The sequence below is a fragment of the Silene latifolia genome, chromosome 9, assembly GCF_048544455.1.
Source record: "Silene latifolia isolate original U9 population chromosome 9, ASM4854445v1, whole genome shotgun sequence".
NCBI lineage: Eukaryota > Viridiplantae > Streptophyta > Magnoliopsida > Caryophyllales > Caryophyllaceae > Silene > Silene latifolia.
This window is the reverse complement of record NC_133534.1, coordinates 22,903,453-22,928,347: the sequence shown is the minus strand read 5'-3', so window position 1 is coordinate 22,928,347 and position 24,895 is coordinate 22,903,453. Positions and strand designations below refer to the sequence as shown.

Here is a 24,895-nt window from a genome sequence, read left to right as displayed (position 1 = left end):
TGCATATAGGAATTTGTATTACCTAGGAAGTTATAAAACACGTGAATTTGGAATTCATGTGAATTACAAAAATATGTTTGGTTGCCATGGAGGAAGTGCAATTCATGTAGGCATTCTAACTTACCTAAGGGGGCCTAGGTAAGCAACTTCCTCCATTGTGGAGGAATTGGAATTCATGGGAACTTCCAATTCATGTGAATTGGGGTAACCAAACAACATACCCATTTTGCAATTCACATGAATTTAAGTTCCTGCATTATTTAGTGGGTAACCAAACAACCCCTAACTCAAATTCATATAAGTCGATTACCGACAACAATATAAAAAAAAAATTAATAATCTTATCTTTGTTGATTATAATGATTGTTTTTGAATTCCTTACCGTGTTTCTCATAGATTATCGTTAATTATAAAATTATTAATTTTAATTAATGATATCTTTTCTTTGTTAAAAGAATTTTTTAAAAAGCTCAAAATTCAGATAATCTTTCTCTAACTTGAAAAAATAAATATACAGGGGGCTCCCATCGATCATCAATCGATCGATGGTAAGCCCCAAAATTGTTTCAAATTTCAATCAATAGTATGCATATCTATCTTTTATTCAATAAAAGTCTCCCTTTTAGTGAGAATCGTTTTTCCGTCCCTTATTTCGGGGTTTTTCCATTTATTCATGGGTTTAGTTTTATCAGTAATATGGTCAAGAGTAGTTCGTTGATGGTTTGCAGCGTGTTCTTTATTTGTCAACAATCTTTGGAACCAGTTAGAGGTAAATTTTATCTCATAAATCAAACGAAGGATCCCCTCAAAAGCTACATGAAGATAGCGATGATAGGACGAGCCGAATTGTCAGATGCTGTTTTGAGATCCCTAGTTTATAAGAAAGTTATTTCTCTTTGGTTTCCATTATATTTGTTTTCGATTATAGTTATTCTTTGTAAGTGTCGTATGTCGTTCTATTAATGAATTGTTCGTTTCTAAAAAAAAAAAAAAAATATAAAAAATCAAAAATAACAAGATTAAATGAAATACGTAAAGAACTCGAAAATATACGAGAGTGGTATAGGAGTAGAAGACCATCTCATTGATCAATAGGTCTCCCTTGTGACGGGTCGGATCTTGCGACGGATATTTTGTGCTCATTGAGATAGTAGTACGATAAGTTAATTAATCAAAGAAAATAGTCGTCTCCCTGACCTCATATATCAGGCAAACACCCTTGCCATTCCCAAATTCCCCTCTCTCTCCTTCTACACCTCGTCAATTCCCAGATCCAATCACACAATCCTTCTAATTTCCGATCAAACCCAGATAATCATGTCTTCTGTATTCAATGGTGATGAAACGGCGCCGTTTTTCGGCTTCCTTGGAGCTGCTGCCGCTCTTATTTTCTCCTGTAAGTCATCATTAATCAATCATTTCAATCAAATTCCACCATTAATCATCACTCATTACTAAAATACAATCTTAAAATGTTTATTTTATTACAATTTAGCCCTTTTTTTCATCTTTGATTGTCAAAATCTACCATTATATGATCATACAACCTAAATCTTTTTAACAATTCTGAGATGGGTATGTGTTAATTTTGTTGATTTTGACCTTATGAGGTTTGAATTTTTTAAGAATTATGAGATGGATATGTTTTAATTTTTATGATTTTTACCCTAATCATAAAGTTGGAATTTTTTTACAATTCTGAGATGGGTATGTCTTAATTTTGATTATTTTGAACATTATGTGATTATAAAGTTTGAATCTTCTTAACAATGCTGAGATGGGTGTGTGATAATTTTAATGATCTTTTACCGTTATGCAATCATTAAGTATGAATCTTTTTGAGAATTATGAGATGGGTATGTGTTAATTTTGATGATTTGTGTGTAAAAGGTATGGGAGCAGCATATGGAACAGCAAAAAGTGGTGTAGGAGTTGCATCAATGGGAGTAATGAGACCAGAATTGGTTATGAAATCAATTGTTCCAGTTGTTATGGCTGGAGTTTTGGGTATTTATGGTCTTATTATTGCTGTCATTATTTCTACTGGAATTAATCCAAAGGCTAAGTCTTATTATCTCTTTGACGGATATGCTCATCTTTCATCTGGTATTGCTTGTGGTCTTTCTGGTTTGGCTGCTGGTATGGCTATTGGTGTTGTTGGTGATGCTGGTGTCAGGTAATCTTTTTTTTTTTTTTTTTTTTTCCGGTTAGTCTTGTGTAAGATCGTTTTATGCTTATAAATTACCCTTTGACTTTTTTTGTATGGTTTTACTAGTGTGTTGGTTTTGAATGTGGATGTTTGATGAGTTTTGTTTGGGTTGTTACGTTGATAAGTAATATGATATGATGATATGTGATGTATAAATTTGAAGGTCTGTTATGTGATTGAAGCATTTGACTTTCTGTTCATTAAGTGAAGGTACTGAATGCTCTCGATTTAATCATGTTTGTTTAGTTTTGTTTATGGTGTTTGTAGTTGTTACGATCCATTGCAAGGTGTAGGACTTGCGTCTCACACTCTCACATCTATCATATGGGGCCTGGGGGTGGTGTTTGGAGGGAGGGGGGAGGGGGGATGGGGGCACTGGGCACGTATACAAATATACAAAGTCAGCATATAGTGCATTGCGTGAAACATGTAGGTCCAGCGGTTAAGTGCTTCTCTACCATAGGTTTGAGCTGGATTCAATTCCCAGCAAACACTTTTTGTGAAACACAATTTGTAATGCACTGATGCGCCAAAATTTAGAAGAAGTAAAGCCCAAATGTTTATCAATAGTTTGTATTGGTAAGTTACTTGGGCCCTATCCATATGGTATAATAGCAAGTCCAAATGTAAAAAGTATAATTATTGAACTTCTAATTCTGTTTTGACAATCTAATATTTTATACAATCACCGACAGGCGACATCCCTTGTCTTAATGGTTATATAGAAAAGTTGTTTATATAGGGTTCGATTCATGTCTCTATACGCATTGATCTCGTGTAATTGGAACTCATTCTAAAATTAAGCATCCCACGTCCTTTTCTCTTTTAAGAAGAATGATACTCGATGTTTTTTCAAGTTTGTACGTGATATAATGTAATGGGTATGTTTCCATTATGCTAGTCTTGTTTTTCCTAGAACATATATTTATGAATCTTACATCCATTAAATTGTTGAATGAAAAAAAAATTGTGAACGATATTATCGCATAGTTAGTATGATCGGGAGATATAAAAGAAATTAGGCCCTCCATGTTGAAAATCCTGCGTCCGCCACCAATGGGGCCATTGATGTGGAGTTTATATAGAAATGGGCTCTACCACCCTTTGAGATAGCTTTTGGGATGGGTTCTCGCATTATGTGTATCAAACTATCAATAGTGTGTTTGGCGTGTTGAATAGATACAGGCTGTGATAATCTTTTGCATTTATGAATTTGTTCAGTTTTGGCGTAGTGATAATGGTTCTAGAGCATTTTAGTTTAGGGTGGTCACCTTGGTAACTTTAGCAGTTGTAACGAACCTGATTAACCGTGCAGCATTCTGGTGTCCTTTAGTTTTGTCTTTCTGCTTGTCGATTGCTATGATTTGCCATTTTCAATGGAGCCGAAGATGCTCTCTTTTGTGGATTGAAAAATAATAATGGAATCATGGAATAAAGCAAAATAGCTCACAAAGTGCTCCGCTTCTTATATTGTGAACTAGCAGTTGGATGATACCCTTTCCGACACAATTTCGTTATGAGTTAACTAGGAACAATTTTCTCGCATTAGGCAAACCTTGGAGACATGGTAATATTGTTGGTGCAAGGGTAATTACCTTAGAATGGTAATTCCCACCCACCCCATTCTTTTCTAACTGAAAGTTTATTAGGTTTTCCGCTTTTCCTCTTTTGTGCACATGTGGAAATGCTGTTTTCACACATAAGTGTTTGTGCTAAACGTATTTCTGTTGAGTCTTCCGTGTTTCTTTTGCTCTATCTTGTGTATACCCTGCATGTTGTTGCTTCATGTGTAGAATCATGCAACGTTAAACTCCTTTCTGCATGTTGTTAATAAGTCTACACTCGTGTCTTTGTTTTGGCCAGAGCCAACGCACAACAACCAAAGCTTTTCGTCGGGATGATTCTTATCCTCATTTTTGCTGAAGCTCTTGCTCTCTACGGTCTCATTGTCGGCATCATCTTGTCCTCTCGGGCTGGCCAGTCAAGAGCCGATTAAGCTCACTCAAGTATTGATCACTCTTCTTGTATCAACGCACTCTATATTCTTGGTTTCTTGTTTTCTTCTTCGATTTTGGTCCAATGTAACTCATATTCTACCGTTACTTATAGAGCTAGGCTCTAGCAGAATAAATGCTTGTGAAGTTTGTTCCGTTTTGTTGCATAAAAAGAATTATCACCATTTTTTTTCTTTGGTGAAAGTGACTCGATTGAGGATGGATATTTCTTTCACCTGTTCTGATTGATGCACTTTTTCATTTGTAGAAATCTGAAAACACCAATAGGGGAAGGGAATCTAGCATAGCACTTTAAAACTCTAGATCTAAATTCATAGGATCCGCGGTAACCTCCCACCAGTCCACCATCCCACGGCTACCCAAAAACCCTTGGTAAGCAACCTCACACCCTTCACAAAACCAAAAAAAAACATGCAATAAAATCATACTTCCTCCGACCTAGACCAAAGGTAAGGGCATTAGCAATAAAGGTTTATCAAGAGGTATGTAGGTTGATATGTCCACCATTTTAGAGGTTTGTCTACAAACCTTCTATTGTTGGAAAGAATGTGATGTGAAAGGAGAAAAAGTTTAGTGGGTCATGTTATGAACTTTAAAGAAGTTTATTTGTTGTTGGTAAGAGGTTTGTAGGTAAATGAATTTAATTGAAACTAGTATAGAGCCCGTGCTAAAGCACGGTATTTTAGAATGTCATGTGTAGAGAACTTAACAATTAGAGCTAATAATAATAATATATAAATAAACTTTGAATTTTATTTGTAATTATCTACAATTGTTAATGTGTAAAAATACTAAGAATTAAAATAGAACGAATTTTACATTTTTACTCGGAATAAGTTTATGATTAAAAAAAGAAGATTGTTAGTTTAATTACAAAAACTTATGCTTATTTTTGCGCATTGGAAGCATATAACTATTTTTGTAATTTTTGTTACAATATACGGAGTAACAATTTAAACGGAGTAAAAAATTTAAAGAATAAAAAAGTGAAAAGCACACACTGATTTTAATAATATGAGTAAAATCTGCATATGTTTTAAATAGAAAATTTACGACATTTAAAATACATATATTTGACTAATGAGATAATAATGAATAAAATAAATTTGGCCCAACTATAGAAGTTGCGGTGTTTGATAAGATACTTTGAGATATAAAAACCATATATTAGATCCAATACATATCTAGATAAAATTAGGTCCAATTTCTAGTTAAAAGCATTTAGGCGGGAAAATTTTCAGTATTCTTATTCTTTTAGTTTAAGGGGGATGTTGATTGGTTAGTAATTAAGTCGCTTAGGTTTTGAGTTTTTTTCTTAATTAGGAGTATGCAAATGAAAACAATTTTGTGTAATTTGAATTTTATGGCCCATCTAGCTCGGTGCGTGTCGCGTATGCAACTAGTGGGACAAGTTGCCTTGAGTCCCTTGAGTCTTGACGCACGCCCGTACCGTAAGACTCGTGAGTCATGAGACTTATGAGATGGTGATGTTGTGAACTTGTAATCAAATTTGAATGAAAACAATTTACGTGGTAAAAGAGTCAACAATTGAGGCCACAACATTTCACTTGGGTGGTTGTTGAATGAGGGACCAAATTCATGTTCATTGTTCTAAGTTTTGTTGGACATTCTATAGTCTCTGTCTCACTTATTTCGTGGAAATCTTATCTTAATAAATACAAGATCATTTAACGCATTCCTGTGCATCCACGTCAGCAGAAGCAATTTTTATTTTTATTTTTAATTTTGACATTGCGGGTCCCACATACAAAAGTACGGATTTAATTGAAAAATAGTTTGTTCTGAGGTTACTTGCGTAATTGATCGCTACGAACTCATATAATCATTCGAGCCGACTGATTAAATTATTCATGCAATTGATTAATTTAATTATTTGCCAAAAAATATGTAATACATAATTTTGCAGAATACCAAAAAAAAAATGAACTACATTTTACATTACAATAATTACCAAATTACAACAATATTCACATATATATACAAGAAAATTAACTACTATTTTTTACATTACAATAATTACCAAATTACAACAATATTCACATATATACAAGAAAATTAACTACTATTTTTTTTTTAAAAAAAAAACGACAATTATAAATAAACTACATAGTAAAAAAAAGCCAAACAATAATTTGCAAAAACATTAAAAAAGCTATACAGCTTACAAAATTTCAAGATTTTTTAATCTGCAAAACTATATAAATAGCCAAAATGATAGCAAAATCTAAAGACTTAATGATTACAAGTTTTGATAAAGTTAAATATCACATATAAATAGCCAATGTACATAAAATATCATAACAAAAAATACCGATAATCAAATACTTTAAAGAAGTAATTATTTTCAAAATAGCATTACAAAATCTTCGTTTTAATAATTACCACAACTACGAAAAATAACAAATATCGATAATCAAATACTTTAAAGAAATAATTAATTACAAAATACCAGTACAAAATATCCATTTTAATAATTACCAAAACTTTGGAAGTATTATAATAATTTCAAAATAATTTTGCTACATCTTAAAAATTTAAATTTAAAACATATTTCAAAACATTCTCTCAGATCTGGTCAGACCGCCAATCATCACCGAGAATTTACTTGGAGCAAAAATTTCCTAAGAACAATCTAATGTACCGCCATTCCATTCTTTAAAGGTGGCAATGTTAGGCTACCAAGATAAATCCGCGTCAACAAGTTTATTAGAGCGGCCTAATTTTCATCATAATTTATGATTTACGATAATAACTCAAATTTGCACTCTTGGGCCAACATCAGTCCAATCCACATACCCCTGGCCTTAGATTTCCAGCATGAACAGAACATTCCAGAAGAAAGTTTACTTCAGTTACAAACATAGTGGAGGAGTGGAGGAGTGGAAAAGAGAAGTTAGCAGCAGTTTTTCCCACTAATTAGGGCAACTACAAGTCTGTACCTTCTATAAAATAAACAGAACCAAACATCACACTATATCATTTACACCATCAAAAAATATTCACAAACATGGCAAATCAAGAAGCAATTCCAATTTCAAGCATCAAGGAGACTACTCCAAGGACGGAATTTATCAAGGTCCGGGTAATTCGTATGTGGCTTCGAAAATCGGACAAGAACCCATCTGTGGTACAAGGCGTAGAACTTATACTTGCTGATCAAAATGTATGCTCACCTTATTTACATTTTTACATCATATTACTCCACCATTTATGTTTAATTTATGTAGCAAACTAATAAAACATTATTGTTAACAGGGAGATACCATACAAGCAACAATCAAGAAAAAATTGGTGAAGATTTTCTTAGAAGTGCTCAATGAAGGTGATACGTATAAGATAAGGAAGTTTAATACATCGTCCAATAGACTCGGCTACGACATGGCATCATATCATCAATGCAAGATCTGGTTTGAGTACAGTACAAAGGTCATACCAGCACCAATTCCAGACATTCCTCATACTGTTCATACCTTCTACACATTCAAAGACTTTGCTATGGGCGCAATGCCGGATAAACTCTATGTTGGTATGCATATTTCACCTAATCTCTACCAAAATTTCTGAAAAAATTCATTTTAAATAACATATGTCTTACTATGCAGATGTTATTGGACAACTTGAACATGTTTACCCAATCAAACTAAATGGTGATGGAACAAAGAGAATGACAATCGTTCTAGGAAACTATGAGTAATACACTATGGTTATATTATGTAGTTTTTGAAAATAAATATCTTCTTTTTTTACCAAAACATGCATCTTATAAACACATTTTTTTTACAGGAATGAGCAAATGTGTTGTACTGTTTTTGGTGATTATGTTGATCAAATGACAAAAATTGAGAATGAATTCAAAAACAAAAACAAACCAACTTTGGTTTTGCTCTACATCAAAAGATCTGTCTATAATGGTAAGATTATATACTCCATATTTTATGCAACAATTCTTACACTTTATACAATGCAAAAATCCATTTTACGCATGCATTTCAGTTTAATCTAATGCCATATGATCAATAATATAATTTAGGGGAAGTGAGCATCAGCACAACATGGGGAGCAAGTCAAATTTTAATCAACCCCGATATGTTTGAAGTTCGTCAATTCAACCAACGGTAATAAAGTTTTTCTGTTTGCATGTCAAACTTCAGTTACGATTCCTGCAACTTACTTTTAAAACATTTCTTTTCAAAGTTGTTCTGTTTGCATTTCAAATTACTGAAAAAGTTTCATCAAATTATTGCGTTATGATTCCAGCAACTCAAACAAGCAAAACAGGCCCAATTATTGATAAAGTTTCATTGTTTCATTACCAGATTCCCAGCTGCTGAAGGGGTCCAAAATCTGTTTGGTGTTCCAGAGAATGCAACTCACCATCCAGCCATTCTCGCAAGTGCAAACATCAAGTCATTAGACGAAATTCTGTCCTTGACTCAAGGAGGTTCATATGTTACAATGGCTACATTTGTAGAATTGGCAACATCTGGTGTGAGTTGGTACTACAATTCATGCACGGAATGTAGAGCAAAAGTTCAAATGAAGGATGACGGTTTATGGTATTGTGATAAAGAACGTCCAAACAAACCACCATGCTCTTTAAAGGGGGTTGGCACGAAATCAGCTATTGCTAGGTACAAAAATACTATCCTAACATGTGGTATTTATTTTTTTACACGATTCTATGTAATGCAATTCGGGAGGTATAAATTACAAGTACAATAAATAAATGACATAAAATTACACCAAACAAAAACAGCACAACTAAAACAGCACAAATTTGTTTCAATCCAGGTTCCAAGTTAAATTCTTTGTGACGTATGAAGACAGCAACTTATGTGAATTTATCATTTGGGATGATGCTATGACGGAATTGCTTGGAAAAACAGCCCAACAAATACTTGATGAAGATGATGTATTTCTCAAATTATTTTTACTATTAATTTCAGAACATCAATTATCACATTTTCCCATTTTCGTCTAACAATTTTTGTTCTCCATTTCAGATTTTCACCCTTGTGCCACCACCAGATTTCAGGCCTCTTATTGAGAAGGAATTTATTGTCAAAATCAGGGTCACAAAAGAGTTCAACATTGAGCAGAAATCGCTTTCCTATGGTGTCATAGGCTTATCTGATGATCCTACAACAATATCTAAGTGGAAAAACATTCATGCTGCATCAAAGGTTCTTCAATTTACATACCCTAAATTTCAGAATACAATCTGTATATTTTACATAAACAAAATTCATGTCTTAATGCACCAGGAAAAATCAATGTCAATTTCATCGTCCAGCAAGGATACCAACACTGACTCCATGATGGTTGATCTTTTAAATTCCTTTCCCTTTATTACGTGAAATCCTACTGCTTAATCTTTTTACTTACAATATTTTAATGTGTTAGGAAAAGTTGAGGGAGATGACTGAAGACGAACCTGTCAAAGAAGTTGAGGAGTTAACGCCACAGAAAGGTATTGTGATAATGGCTGAAACGTCGGACAAATCATCTGCAACAAAACAGCAAGATATCAAAATGGGAAAGGCTCCAATGGATATTTAAGACTTTATTATTAGTGTTTTTTCAGTTTTGGACTATGTTTTATAACCTTACTGTTTCTTTATGTTTTTGCACCGTTATTTGGACTATGTTATGTATTTCAGTTGGACTATGTTATGTATTTCAGTTTCAGGACTTAATTTGATGTCATTTAGTACAAGTGTAATAGTTATACTAGGAAATATCGCTGCAGTAGACTACGGAGCAACCAAAGCATTCAGATTGGACCACCAGCAAATTCCAATGAACAGTTGCAGCAAATTTCAACGAGGGAATGAAGACTAATGCAACGATGAAGTAGGACAGCAAGCAATCAATAGAACCAAAAGTGTATTACTTTCCAGAATGATGCTTGCAACAACCTATGTAATTGTCCAGGAGTATAACTTATATAAAATCTTGGTTTTGTTCACAGATTATGTTGAACTATTATTAGTAAATTCAAAAAAATTACAACTATGTTGTCAGTCAGATTATCACGTAGATTATAAAGCCAATGCAGCTAACAAACGACCTGATATGACTAAGTAAAGCACATTTGAAATTTACGATACAAATTTAGAAACACGAAAAAATATATGCAAGTACATGCTCATTTTGAAACACTACTTTACAAAACCCGTACACATAAAACATATACGATGAAGGACGCAGCATTTAAAATTGTATCATATAGGACCGAAAAAACGTCTGCCATTAAAATATAAATTTCCTGCTGATTATATTAATATAGTTATTATTGTCACGTAATATATGATCATAAACAACTCCATCATCATTTCCGTTAATTTAATGTTTCTTTAAGCTCAAGTCAAGTCTACTTTCTGCACTTAAACACTGTTCAATAAGATTTCCAACAAAAAGCATTACATCTAAAAAAACTACAACTAAACAACATACCACCAAACAAAACTCAACTAAATTCATTTTCTAGCATTCTTCCGTCCTAAAATCCAGATCATCCAATCTAATTTTGAAAATAATTTTGAAATTTTCTAAAAAATTCACACAACGAACATATACAATTAAATTATGTTGCACTATTTTTAGTGCATAATAAAAATTATACAAGTCAAGTTACGTACACAACGTAAAGTCAACTTACATACAATAAAAAGAACTATTAACATTATAACAGGTCAAATCTATTACAAATGAATTTAAAATACATAATACCACAAAAAAACATGTTAAGGTGTTAGTGGGGCAAAAAACAGTTGCAAGGTAACTGCCATACCATGTAGTTTCTGTCAGTATGTAAATCATAAATCAATACACACCAGCTTTTATAATTAAATAACAAAGCATATGCCAATTCACTAATCTATAAATTTCACATGAACTCTTGCCTTAAATTAGTTTTTACATTAATGAATCATTCATAGGATCACACGGGTTGAAAGAAGTTAGATTGAGACTATAACCATGGAAAAGGGCAGTTCATCAACGTCAGGGAAGAAAAGAAAAGAATACGGAAGGCAGCAAGAAAACAGTAAGTCATCTTATGTGTTCTTGAGTTTATAAAAACTGTCAATTACTTTAATGTAAACTAAACTAGGAATATAGTAAACTTAACTTATAAAACCATAGCTGTCAATTACACTCCAGCCTTCAATTGCAGGACTACAAATGTTTCTTTATGTTCAAACCTGAAATTTCGAGTAAAACGATATTAGTACAAGAGAAACTCATGTCGCTAAGGTCAGGTGGAAACCGATCTGGGTTAAGAGCTATATGGTCATAGTTAGGCAAAACACATGTTATTCAATTAAGGTAAACGCATGTGAATTAGGATTTCATGAATCATTTGACTTCATTAATTATTGATTGTTTTTAGTACATATGCCATTATTGATTGTTGAATTCATGCAAAGAAAATGCAGAAATTGCAAACTGAAATAAAAAACCATGTCGGTATGTGTCGGGTCGGGTCAACCATGTCGGTATGTGTCGGGTCGGGTCAACCACGTCGGTATGTGTCGGGTCGGGGCATTCATGTTGGTATGGGTCGGGCCGGGTCAACCAGGTTGGTATGGGTCGGGTCCGGTCAACCCGATTGGTATGGGTCGGGTTCGGTCAACCCGGTTGGTATGGGTCGGGTTCGGTCAACCCGGTTGGTATGGGTCGGGTTCGGTCAACCCGGTTGGTATGGGTCGGGTCCGGTCAACCCGGTTGGTATGGGTCGGGTCCGGTCAACCCGGTTGGTATGGGTCGGGTTGGGTCAAACCAGGTTGGTATGGGTCGGGTTGGGTCAAACCAGGTTGGTATGGGTTGGGTCGGGTGAACCCATGTTGGTATTTGTTGGGTCGGGTCAAACCTGGTTGTGTTGGGTTACCCCAGGCCAACCCATGTTTGGGTTGGGCTGGAATTGGGTAAACTCAAGTCATACCCGAATTGGTTTAATGTACAACCCAATTTAAAATGGGCACGGTCAGACTTGATTGGGTTGGGCTAGGTGAAATATAATTGTGTTGGGTCAAATGACGAATAATTGGGTTAGGTCACATGCAATTGGATTTGTACACGGTACCTTCCTCGGGTCGGGTTACATTCCTCTAGATTGTGCTAGAGATTAAATTAAAAAAAAATTAATTAATTGAGACGAAATTGTAAATTAATTTAACCAAAAAACCAATTGAATCAAAAAGTAATTTCACTCACTTTTTAAGGGTTTTTATAAGATGAAAATCAGCCTAACTAAATGGATATCTTCAAATAAAATAAATAATATGACACAACAAATTTAATTAACAATTTAGTTAAATCCAGTAATTAAAAAGACCATATGTGATAACCAAAATTAAACAATATTCTAACCAATACTGACATCCTAGATCGGTTCATTGCAAACACAAAAATCAACAAAAAAATCACATTCGTCGAATTTTTATTTTAACAATTAAATTCAATAAACCACATTAGATTTTTCCGACTATTCAAATCTGCATAAAAAAAATATTTTAAAAAAAATAAACATCACTTTGTTTATCATAGATCTACTTATTTATCGCCTAAAAATACTTAGTATTTAATATAAAAAACACCTTAATTTAACATAGTGGAATAACATTTTTTTTAAATCGACAAAATACTAAATCTTATCTTTGAAAGCATAGATCTACATATTTTTAACCTAAAAACGCTATATTACATAATAATCAGAAATTAATTGGATATACTCTCTGAAAATAGGACCCTATTTTTGTGGTAAAAAACAGGACCCTACTTTGAAGCTATTATCTTGGAATTTAAGCTTCCATATCACGATAGATTATATTTTTTTAACAATCGTTTGATGTTATTTCTATAGATTTATATGCATGTCATTAAAAAGAGGGGGAAATTAATTATGTGTACCTTTCATCAACAATCTTGGCCTCCATTTTTCAACGGACTAGCATTCTTCACCATGAAATAGTCTTCGTTGATCTTTAACCATTCCAGGATGATCTCCATCTTTAATCATTTGAGGACGACTTTCCTCTTTAACATTTTACAACTTACTTAATCTGTATTCATTTTTTACGGATGTTTTTTTTTGAAAACCTATGATCTGAGATAGAGGCGGATGGAATGAGGTGATGAGATGTTTATTGAGAGGATGTAGTAGGTGGAAAGATGATGATGATTGAAATAATGAAGAGATGAATGGCGGAATAGGATATTCAATGGCGGATTTATGATGTATGGAGATGAGGGGTAGGTGAAAGAAGAGAGATGAGGAGGGGATGAAGGTAAGTGAAAGAAAGAGATAAGGGGTTGGTGAAAGAAAGAAAGAGATAAGGAGGCGTGAAAGAAAGAGTGAGGCGTGATTTTGCGGAGGCGGAGATATTGACGATATGTTGAGGGCTTATATAGTATATGTTTAGGGTTTAATATTGGGTCAGCATTTTCTGGGCTGCTTAAAAGCAAGCATTTATACGGCCCATTTGTTATAGTCCGAACCATAATCCATAGCATATAGTATTTTTAAGAGAGTTGACTCGGTTTTTTTTTTCATAAACGCCTCATATTTTCATATTAACATTATTGCTATGTACTTTCCCATTTGTATAATTTCTCATTTAATTTATGTTTGCACATTATAGTTGATTCGAGTCAACCGACAAGACAAGATATTTATGATTCAAGTCAACAACCAATGTCAAATACCCGTACGCCGCTCTCTGACATTACAAATGGTACATCGCTATTTTTTTTATTTTTACAATTTCTTACGTTTTAATTTTATTTAAAGAAAAACATTTTAACTCAAACCTCTGCAAATTACTTTTCTAATAAATGTTTTTCTGAAAAACTTGCAGTTTCCCGAACCGCAAGTCAAAATACGAGAAGACATGTACGTGAACAAAACTCAATCACATTACGATCAAGTAATGTAATTTTTAGCCCTATCTCATCACCTCCCGATGCTCCCATTGTAACGCCTGCTCAGTTACGGGCGAAGACGGCGAGAGATAAAAGGAAAACGTTTTCAACTAAAAAACGTACTGGTAATGTTAGTCATGTCTTTTCTCAATTCAATCCCCCAACTAGACCGCTTAGCTCCACCGCTACAGGTATATATCTATCTCTATATGTTATATATCATAGTTTGTCATGTGCAATATCATATTCCTTCATAATTGTTTTTAATAACATGATTTAGGAGAAATTTGTAGTCCAACAGACGTGGTTGAGCGATTAGTAAGAGATCTATGTGCTGAGTATGGTGAATCTTTAAATGAAGTTCTTCCTTCTATAACTCCAAATGAAGAAACCTCATGTAAGCATGTAATAAATTCATCCTTTTCACTTGGAGAATGTTCACGAACTCAACAAACCTCATCCGTTGACTTAATTAATGATAGTAAGTATATTTTCAAACTTATTAATCCGACGTCAGTCATTAACTGAATTTCTATATAATAATTATTATGTGCCACATATTAACGTTTAATTGTTTTTACAAGATTGGGAAGGATATTGGGACATTGGAGATCCAGATTATGAATGTGAAAAATGTAGGGCGCAAATGTGGTTTGAGGAGAGAAAACAAAAAAGTCGTGGTACAAGACGTCCAAAATTTTCACTATGTTGTTCGGACGGCAAAGTTGTTCTCCCATACTTACATGAGCCACCTGAAATCCTTAAGTCTCTTTTGAATGGACATCATCGGTTAAGCAAGCATTTTAGAGAAAACATCAGAGGTTATAATTCCATGTTTTCCTTTACTTCCATGGGTGGTAAAATTGATCATTCCATCAATCAAGGTAGAGGTCCTTACACTTTTCGGATGGGAGGTCAAAACGTTCATCGAATAGGTACTTTAGTCCCGCCTGCAGAGTCAAGTCCTAAGTTTTGTCAATTGTATATATATGACACCGAAGAAGAAGTTTATAATCGTAAAACCGCCATCAGGTATTTATATTACTTTATTTTTTATGTATTGTCGAAATTCATTCAATTTGATTCCATTTTACATTATAATTATCTATTCTTATTACAAAAATATTCAATTAATTTCTGATTTTTTAAAAATGCAGTCCCAACGATCCCTCTAGGTTTAACGATGGTCTTATTCGGTTGTTAAAAAATATGATTGACCAATACAATCCTCTTGCTAAGCTGTTTAGGATGGTTAGGGATAAATTGTCTCTAGATAAAGACAGTGAAGTGAGCATCAGACTTATTTCCAGAAGAGAAAAAGATGGAAGAACATATAATCGTCCAACGGTTTCGGAGATTGCGGCTTTGATTGAAGGGGATATCGGTCCAAATATGGAGAAAAGGGATATTATTGTTAAGAAGTCATGTGGTGGTTTGCAACGGATATCTGAGTTACACCCTCTATACACTCCACTCCAATATCCTTTGTTATTCCCATCCGGGGATGATGGATATCGGTTGGGTATCCAACATGGTGAAGCTTCTATTGGGGTCAGCACAAGCGAGCAACCGTGTGAAGAAACAACGTGTCGGGAGTGGTTTGCCTATCGTCTACAAGACAGATCACCTGATATTGAATTTCCAACGTTGTTACTATCTGGAAAGGCATTTCACCAGTTTTTAGTTGATGGTTATATGATGGTTGAATCGCATAGGCTCAATTACATTCGTTTTAACCAAGAACGCCTTCGGGTAGATAATTACAAGAACCTTTCAAATGCTGTTGGGAGAGGAGACATCGAGCCATCTTCTGCCGGTGCTCGGTATATTATCCCTTCGAGTTTCCCAGGTGGTGACAAGTGGAAGAAAGTGAATTATCTCGATACCATGACTATCTGCAAGTGGTTCGGTTACCCCGATTTATTCATTACATTCACGTGTAATCCCAAGTGGCCGGAAATAGTTCGATTCGTTACTAAAAGAGGCTTGAGATCGGAGGATCGTCCAGATATTTTATGTCGCGTCTTCAAAATTAAGCTCGATGAGTTGATAAGAGATTTAAAAGATCGACACATTTTTGGAAAAGTTAGAGCAGGTACTCATTAAAGTTAACCGTTTCATTAAAAACATAATTTATTATTTAACAGTACCGTATATAATCTCATGCATTTAAAATATTTATTTTCCAGTGGTATATACTATTGAATTTCAAAAACGTGGCCTGCCCCATGCGCATATACTATTGTTCCTACATCGAGAGTACAAGTTCCCTGAAGCTGCAGATGTCGACAAAATAATTTCTGCCGAGATTCCTGATCCGATTAAGGAGCCTATCTTACATGCTGCTGTTTGTGAGTACATGCTCCATGGCCCGTGTGGTAAAGAAAAGTTATCATCACCGTGTATGGTCGGGGAAAACTGCTCAAAACATTACCCAAAGCCGTGTACTGAAAGAACAACGGTTGACGGTGAGGGTTATCCTATATACAAGAGAAGCAAGAAAGGAGTTACGGTGAAAAAGGACGATGTACCTATTGGCAACGAATTTGTCATTCCATATAACGCTCAGTTGTTATTGAAATATCGGGCTCATATCAACGTCGAATGGTGTAATCAATCTCGATCGATTAAGTATCTCTTCAAGTATATTAACAAGGGCTCTGATCGAGTTACGATGCAGTCCTCTTATATGCGTCGCAATGAGGACGATCCTGGTCGATTTGATGAGATAAAGAGGTATTACGACTGTCGCTATTTATCCGCGTGTGAAGCTGCATGGAGGTTATTTGGTTTTGAAATTCATTATAGGACTCCTGCTGTTGAAAGGTTGCAGTACCACCTTCCGGATGAGCAGCCTGTTATTTTTGATGATGATGATTTCATTGACGACGTTGTAGATAAATCATCGATGGGAGTATCGCAGTTCTTGAATTGGATGGCCTGCAATAATTCTGAACAACCGGATATGCAGATTTCAAAAGAATTTTTATATTCTCAATTCCCAACTAAATTTGTTTGGAAGAAGAAGGAGCGGCATTGGAGCCTTAGAAAAAAAGGGTTTACGATTGGTAGGTTGGTTCATGTCCCACCGAACTGCGGAGAGCTGTATTTTATGAGAATCATGTTGAATCATGTTAAAGGCCCCAAGTGTTTTGAGGACATTAGGACTGTAGACGAATATGTCTGTCCGACATTTAGAGAAGCGTGTTACAAATTGGGCTTAATTGGTGATGACAGAGAGTATATTGATGCGATAAAACAAGCTGCAGATTGGGGGTCTGGATTCTACCTTCTGAACCTTTTTTCAACTTTATTACGATCACATTGTCTATGCCGACCACAGTTTGGGAAGAAACCTGACAGCTTCTATCCGACGATATACTTTATAGGCAACGCAAACTTCTTAAAAATCCAGGTTTGTCTTTTATATCACTCTACATTTATTGCTTCCTTGATTATAATATTTTTTAAATAACGGCTGATTTCTTTACTTTTCCACTCTATGTATCACTATATTTATTCTTCTGCAACATCTATTTGTTGATCAATAATATATTCACCTTTTTTCCATATATCAGCCTTACAACTGAGTGATGAAGAGTTGAAAAATTATGCACTGATGGATATTGAAAATTCTCTTCAATTAAATGGGAGTAGCCTGACTAGATTTCAAGGAATGCCTCTTCCAGATTCTTCAACAACGTCACACCATCGAAACACCTTAGTAATGGATGCGTTGTCGTACGACAAACAGTCACTGAGCGAAGAAAATGAGCGTCAGCTTTCTTCAATGACTGATGAACAAAGGTCGGTGTACAATGAAATAATGGATGCTGTTTTAAAAAATAGAGGAGGAGTGTTCTTTGTTTATGGATATGGCGGTACTGGAAAGACATTCATTTGGCGTTCTTTGTGTTCTGGAATAAGAAGTAAAGGAGAAATTGTTGTAGCAGTTGCATCAAGCGGAATTGCAGCAACCTTGATACCTGGTGGTGTAACAGCTCATTCAAGATTAAGCATTCCCCTCAATGTGAATGAAGACTCTACTTGCTCTCGAATTAAGCCTGGTAGTGATTTAACGGAACTTTTGATAAGGGCCAAACTCATAATATGGGATGAAGCACCTATGACTCACAAACATAGCTTTGATGCTGTTGACAAAAGTTTGAAAGATGTAATGCGCGTTGTCAACGCGAGAAATGCTGAATTACCGTTTGGTGGTAAGGTGGTAGTATTTGGGGGAGATTTTCGCCAAACTCTACCGGTTGTCTCCAAAGGAAGTAGAGCAGACGTTGTGCGTGCATCTCTTTGTTCATCATATCTGTGGCGTTCTTGCAAGGTATTCTTCCTTAACTACCATAGTAATATATATGTCCACCAACGTTATTAGTTACAACTGTTCTTATAAATTAAATATATAAATATGATAACATTTGAATGTGTGCAGGTGCTTAGACTGACAAAGAACATGCGTTTGCAAGGTGGAAGGACAAGTGACAATGTGGACGATATAAGGAAATTCTCGGAGTGGCTCTTGGAAATCGGAGATGGTTTAGCGGGCGGTGAAAATGACGGGGAAGTCGATCTTCAATTCCCAGACGACTTACGCATTCAACATGTGGCAGATCCGATTGCATCAATAGTAAATGTCACATATCCAGATCTACAAAACCAGTTGTGGAACCCGGATTACCTCCAAGAAAGGGCAATTCTCGCCCCTACTCACGAGATAGTTGAAGCGGTAAATGACTACGTGTTGTCGAAAATCGATGAGGAGGAGGTGATATATCTAAGCTCGATGAAGTTTCTAACGATGATAGAGGCATAGGTGACCACGACCTTCATTCTCTTTGAATACCTCAATAGTATTAAATGTTCCTGACTCCCAAATCATGAGTCAAGTTGAAGGTTGGTGCTATGGTGATGCTTCTCAGGAACATTGATCAATCACGCGGTTTGTGTAATGGAACACGATTAATTGTGACTGATTTAGCGTCACGCGTGATTAGATGTACGGTTTTGACAGGTAGTCATAAAGGTGATCACGTGCATATTGCTCGACTAACACTAACTCCGTCGGACTCCAGTAAATTTCCGGTACGTTTTAGCAGAAGGCAATTCCCCATCGCGGTTTGTTTTGCCATGACTATAAACAAGAGTCAAGGACAATCATTATCTCAAGTCAGCATCTACCTTCCACGACCAGTTTTTAGTCATGGACAGCTTTACGTAGCGCTTTCCAGAGTTACAAGAAAAGAAGGTTTGAAACTCTTGATTTGTGATAGTAATAAGGTTACATCAAATACAACAACAAATGTAGTCTACCATGAAATTTTCCAATATTTGGAATGATATTAGACTATTTTCGTTAATTTAATTGTTATGTTTCATCAATTTGATTATAACCGCTTTTCAAATTTGATACCTATTTTCAATTTATAGCGATATTTATTTTGTTTGCTTTTTATTATTTCTCATACATTACATTTATTATATATTATATAATATGTTCCATGTTACAACACCGAATTTGTGGGTTTATATCACAAATTTAAAACATGCTCAAGTTTCAACCCCTTGCAAATTTTGCACGTGTTTTATTCTATTATGAATATATTCAAGAAATACAAATTAAAATATACATGTTCATTACTTAGTATTCCTTATATATTCATAGCGATTTCAATGATTATAAATTCATACCCGTGCAAATTGCACGGGTTGAAAACTAGTTATCTAATAAAAAAAATCGTATAATGTACAACAATCCTCTAATTAATGCACTTTATTTACTATAATTGCTAAATAAAATAGGTAAGTAGCCTACAAAGGTGGACTTTATTAGTAAAGCTCGGGTGAGATTTCAAAGGGTCTCAAGACTCTCAGATTTAGTAAGCATCTCTTAGAACAATCTTGTGGAATTTATTGGTTATTCCATATACTCTTATCTCTTACGGTCATATGAGAATCATGAGAAACAACTGTATACCTTGGTGTTGTGTCTCTATGATTGATCTCCTTCCTCAATCCTCATGTTTGATTTTTGTTTTTATAGCTCATAATCTTGCTCAGAAAACTCTTTTATAATAAGCTATACTATTTGTTGCTGTCAAAAAAAATCATCATGTTTGATTCTTGTTTTTATATGTCTTTCCTTTTTCACTACTCGCCAATGCAAGTGTACACGTATTTTATTTTGGTTTGTTTATGGTAATAGTTTATAATTTTTGCATAGACATGATTTGTATGGTGAACTTTGTTTGAATGTTCTAACATGTCATAAAACCTAAATTATTGATCTTCAGAAACATAAACTATTAATTAATAGCGATAAAGGAGTTTCTTTTTCTCCTTTGACGTTTTATCAATTTTTTTATTTCTTAGAAAGCTCTCGTCATGACTCATGAGTCATACCACGATGTACCTATAATGCGATTGGAAGTAGTATGACTGTATGAGTAATTAAATATTGCGCGGCGATAGAGTATCCTTAGTACTAAAGTGCTATACTATACAAAAATAATAAAATTGAGAGTTGATTTCAGAAAAGTCGTGCTCAAATGGTCTTAACCTTATGCTTAATTTGTTGCCCTACTATGTCCCTGTTCTTTTGGACTTAAAGTTACTTAATTTAATTTCACTTTAGATCCTATAAATTCAGTTAAGATCAAATCATATAAGTTCAGTTCAGATCCTATAAATTCAGTTCAGTTCAGTTCAGATCCTACAAATTCAGTTAAGTTCATATTCTATAAGTTCAGTTCATATTGTATAAGTTCAGATCTTATAAATTCAGTTTAGAAAAGTTATATACATAAACATAGTACTCCCTCCTATTCTACATAAGTGTCCCATTGTCCATTTCCGTCTATTCATAATAATGTCTCATTGTCTATTTTTGGTAAACTTTTATACTTATTTTAATCACTTTAACCCCGCAACAATACCCCACCTCAACCCAAAACAATACGAAGTACTTATTTTAATTACTCCACTCACAATAATACCCCACAATACATTCTATCTCTCCAATTACTTCACCCCACCACAAGACTTTACATTATTTAACTCCTTTCCTTAATTCCCGTGTCATCCCCACAATGGGACACTTATCTAGAATAGGAGGGAGTATTATTTTTAAAACCGACGCAAAAATATTTGACATTATTAATTATTCGATACATATATATATATATTATTATTTTTAAAACAAAATTATCACTGTTCTCATTATTTTTTATCGTAATGTAACCGTAGTATAATGTATGAACAAACCAATGTATATAAAGCGGAAAAATGTTATTATCTTACCTTGTGTTTTAGATTATATTTTCTTATCAGTGTTCTCTCTTGAGTGCCCACTAATTTCTTGTAAAACTTTTGGTTAATCTTAATAAAAGTTTACGTTTATTTTAATAATAATAATAATAATAATAATAATAATAATAATAATAATAATAATAATAATAATAATAATAATAATAATAATAATAAGAAAAGTTGCAGTTTTATAAAAAAAATTAAAAAATTAATAATAAAAATAACAACAAGAACAAGAACAATGATAACTATAATAATAATAATAATAATAATAATAATAATAATAATAATAATAATAATAATAATTAAGTTAAATTAATTTAAGTTAATTTAAATTCGGATCGTGTAAGTTCAGTTCAGATCCTATAAGTTCAGTTCAGATCATATAAGTTCAGTTCAGGTCAGATCATATAAGTTCAGTTCAGATCACATAAGTTCGATTCGATTCGAGATCCTATAAGTTCGATTCGATTCGATTCAGATCCTATAAGTTCAGTTCAGATCAGATCTGTTTCAGTCCAAAAAAACAGGGTCATATATGTCAAAATGTCTCGTTATGTACTTCGAAAAAAAAATTAATAGGTAATATAATTAACTCAAATTTAATTGAGTTTAAATGTATTATCTCCATTAAAAGTTTATGAGAAGTATTTCCTCGACCCTTATCAATAGTTATTTATTTCTTTTGACACCAAAAACCAAGAAAATATATGAGATTGACTTTGCACTACACAAATCACCAATCTCTCAATTGTAATGAAAGAGGTCAACAAAAATATAAGAGTATCTCCAATGGACGGCTACAATACATCGTAGCTTGACTTACCAACTCGGTTTTTTAAGCTACAAACCGCTCCAATGAAAAGCTGCAACACTTTGTAGCTTATATGGGTCCCACTTTATTAATTTCATCCAATCATAAAATTTACTTTTTCTTCTTTTCATACCAAGCATGTAGCTTGGTTGAGCTACAATGCTCATAAACTACACATTATTTTCCTTACTCCAATGATAAGCTACTTGCTTGCAATTTTACAAATATTGCAAGCAAGTCCTTAAAGCAAACCATTGGAGATGCTCTAACAAAAATGAAAATAATTTTTGACTACTGACTACACACCGTAAAATGAGAATTGATAACTTCTCACCAAAACGGAGGAAGTACATGGTAAACTTTTTAACACAAAAGTTTATGAAGGAGTCTAAAAAATTAGCATCAAAACACTCAAAAACCTCTACTAAAACTCAAAAACTTAAAATCAATTGTACATAGAGTTGCGGATAAGTAACAATTTGGATCTTGTTCATTTCTTTTCTCTATGAGTTGGTCTTGCTTAAGACGGGTCGAATCTTAAGACGGGTAGTTACACTCATAAAACAAATAGGGGGGACAAGGTGGGGGCACCCCCATGTGCCTCCCACTATCCTCTATTTGGGCATTTTGTCTCACAAAATGGTATCCGTCTCTTACTAAAGACGGATAGTGCCCGTCTTTAGTAAGAATTTGTGTTTCTCTATTTTCTCTCTAATACACTCATATTATATTATATATTTCATTTTCATGTATTTACCTTTTTTTACTCAGGTGTATTTACGACCACCCGATCTATCCAAAATTCGATCTGGACCATTGAAATGTAATGGGCCTCCATTTTTTGAGAAAATGAAGAGGATCCTTACTCGATAAATGGTATAGTAGCTACTACTCGTAGCTAGTATATTCAATGAACTAACAAACTTTGTAAGTTTTACTCTTTAAGTCTTGAAATACCAATATCTTTTCAAATACCTTCATTTTACCATTTTTAATATTTCATATATTATCATGTTACTGACAACAACGTCACACATAAAATCGTTAAATGCATATAAAGAGCCTATAAAATAGTGAAGCTAATTCGTGTGCGGATTGGTTGGCTAATAGAGGAGTCTCGCAAGGGCAAAAATTGATCACATATGACCTTGATAATGTGCCGGATCAGCTCTTCCGCTTAATGGAGCAGAATATCGGAGGCGTTTCTTGGCCTCGCATAGTTCCCTTTTATTCGTCGTAGTTATCTTGTTGTTTTATTTGGAGTTTTTTGTTTAGCTAGTCTCTTTCTTTTTATGGATGTAATTCCGCTCCTCTTTACCTAAAAAATAAAAATAAAAATAAAATAATAATAATAATAATTCTTAGCTAAATAGAGTACTATTATATCGAGCCCAATTTCTCTCCATTTCTAAAAAGAAATGGAGAGGCAAGTTCCTATTAATGGTCCGGATCGCATCTTGGCAACATCTAACGGTTCTCAATTTACGTATAAAAGTAAAGGAAAAGTGGGAGTGTAAGGGATAATTATTATTAAAATAGATTGTGAGAGGAAATGAAGAGAAAGGAAATGGAGAGGATCCAAATCCTATTATATCCACTTGTTATTTGTTTTATTATAAAAATGGTAGTAATATATTTAACCCATTTATAACTTTAGACTAATAATATTTGCTTAAAGGGAGATTTTATGATTTACAGGAATAGGAAAAATTGACTAGGAACGAAGTAAATGAATGAGCTTTGGAAATTTGAATTCCTATGATTGGCAGTGTCTATACTCGGGAATCTTCCTTTTTTAAAAATGGGAAAACCTGCAAGATTCAAGAACATTATCCCTACAAGTAGGGAAGCATCATGCATACTAGTATACTACTGGCCAAAAAAGTCCACCTCCGCTTACTTAATTCAATTATTCTCACTTTAGACGGATATCTCCGTCTAAAGTATAAACGGATCAAATATATGATCACTTACACGGTAAGACAAAGTGTTGACATTCCACTTGTTATTCGATAGTTTTTATAAAAGTGGTGTGATATTTGACCGTCTACAACTTTAGACGGATAATACCCGTCTAAAGTGAGAATTTGTGTACTTAATTTATGTCACAACGCGATTTCCCAACTATCGAATCTGTGAATTGAGGAAAAAAAAAATAGAATTTTTCCATCGTACCCCTGTGATTTGGCACTTTGTTTATAATACCCCTTTGTTTAAGAATGTGTCGATAGTACCCCGAGGTTCAATATTTGTGTTAATGGTACTCTTGTTGGATTCTACACGTTAAATTAGGAGTAATGGAGTTTGATTAAGGTCAAACTAATTTTGGCGGGAATATTAGTTTCTTAACTATCTTATTAAAAAATAAACTAGTCTTAAGCCCGTGCAAAATTGCACGGGTATGTATTTAGGCCGGTTTTAATGTTTTTGGATGTATTTTTTTTTTTTTTGGCATTTCCGTTGTACTTATCTAGTTGGTCTAAATCAGCGATCTATATAAGTAATGTTTAAACTTGTAAAAAGTATGTGTTCACATGCAATGGTGCAATGGTTTAAGAGGAAATAACAAATGAATTTTTTTTTTTAAATATA

The 24,895-nt window shown here is 34.0% G+C and overlaps 3 protein-coding genes across 3 annotated transcripts; all 3 read left to right on the top strand.

Annotated features, from left to right (window-relative positions):
• Nucleotides 1-1,149: 1,149 nt before the first annotated feature.
• LOC141599380 (V-type proton ATPase 16 kDa proteolipid subunit) lies at nucleotides 1,150-4,397 on the top strand. The gene is made up of 3 exons (XM_074419370.1): nucleotides 1,150-1,396; nucleotides 1,891-2,176; nucleotides 4,073-4,397. Exons 1-3 carry the CDS (start codon nucleotides 1,318-1,320, stop codon nucleotides 4,203-4,205), a joined length of 498 nt encoding a protein of 165 aa, XP_074275471.1. The 5' UTR covers nucleotides 1,150-1,317; the 3' UTR covers nucleotides 4,206-4,397.
• Nucleotides 4,398-13,942: 9,545 nt separating this feature from the next.
• Nucleotides 13,943-17,759, top strand: LOC141600710 (uncharacterized). Its single transcript, XM_074420956.1, has 7 exons — nucleotides 13,943-13,982; nucleotides 14,106-14,360; nucleotides 14,450-14,566; nucleotides 14,754-15,201; nucleotides 15,327-16,264; nucleotides 16,359-17,584; nucleotides 17,748-17,759. The coding sequence occupies exons 1-7, from the start codon at nucleotides 13,943-13,945 to the stop codon at nucleotides 17,757-17,759; spliced, it is 3,036 nt and encodes a 1,011-aa protein (XP_074277057.1).
• On the top strand, nucleotides 16,705-19,483 carry LOC141602512 (ATP-dependent DNA helicase PIF1-like). Its single transcript, XM_074422761.1, has 3 exons — nucleotides 16,705-17,584; nucleotides 17,748-18,508; nucleotides 18,617-19,483. The coding sequence occupies exons 2-3, from the start codon at nucleotides 17,789-17,791 to the stop codon at nucleotides 18,995-18,997; spliced, it is 1,101 nt and encodes a 366-aa protein (XP_074278862.1). The 5' UTR covers nucleotides 16,705-17,584; nucleotides 17,748-17,788; the 3' UTR covers nucleotides 18,998-19,483.
• Nucleotides 19,484-24,895: the final 5,412 nt, after the last annotated feature.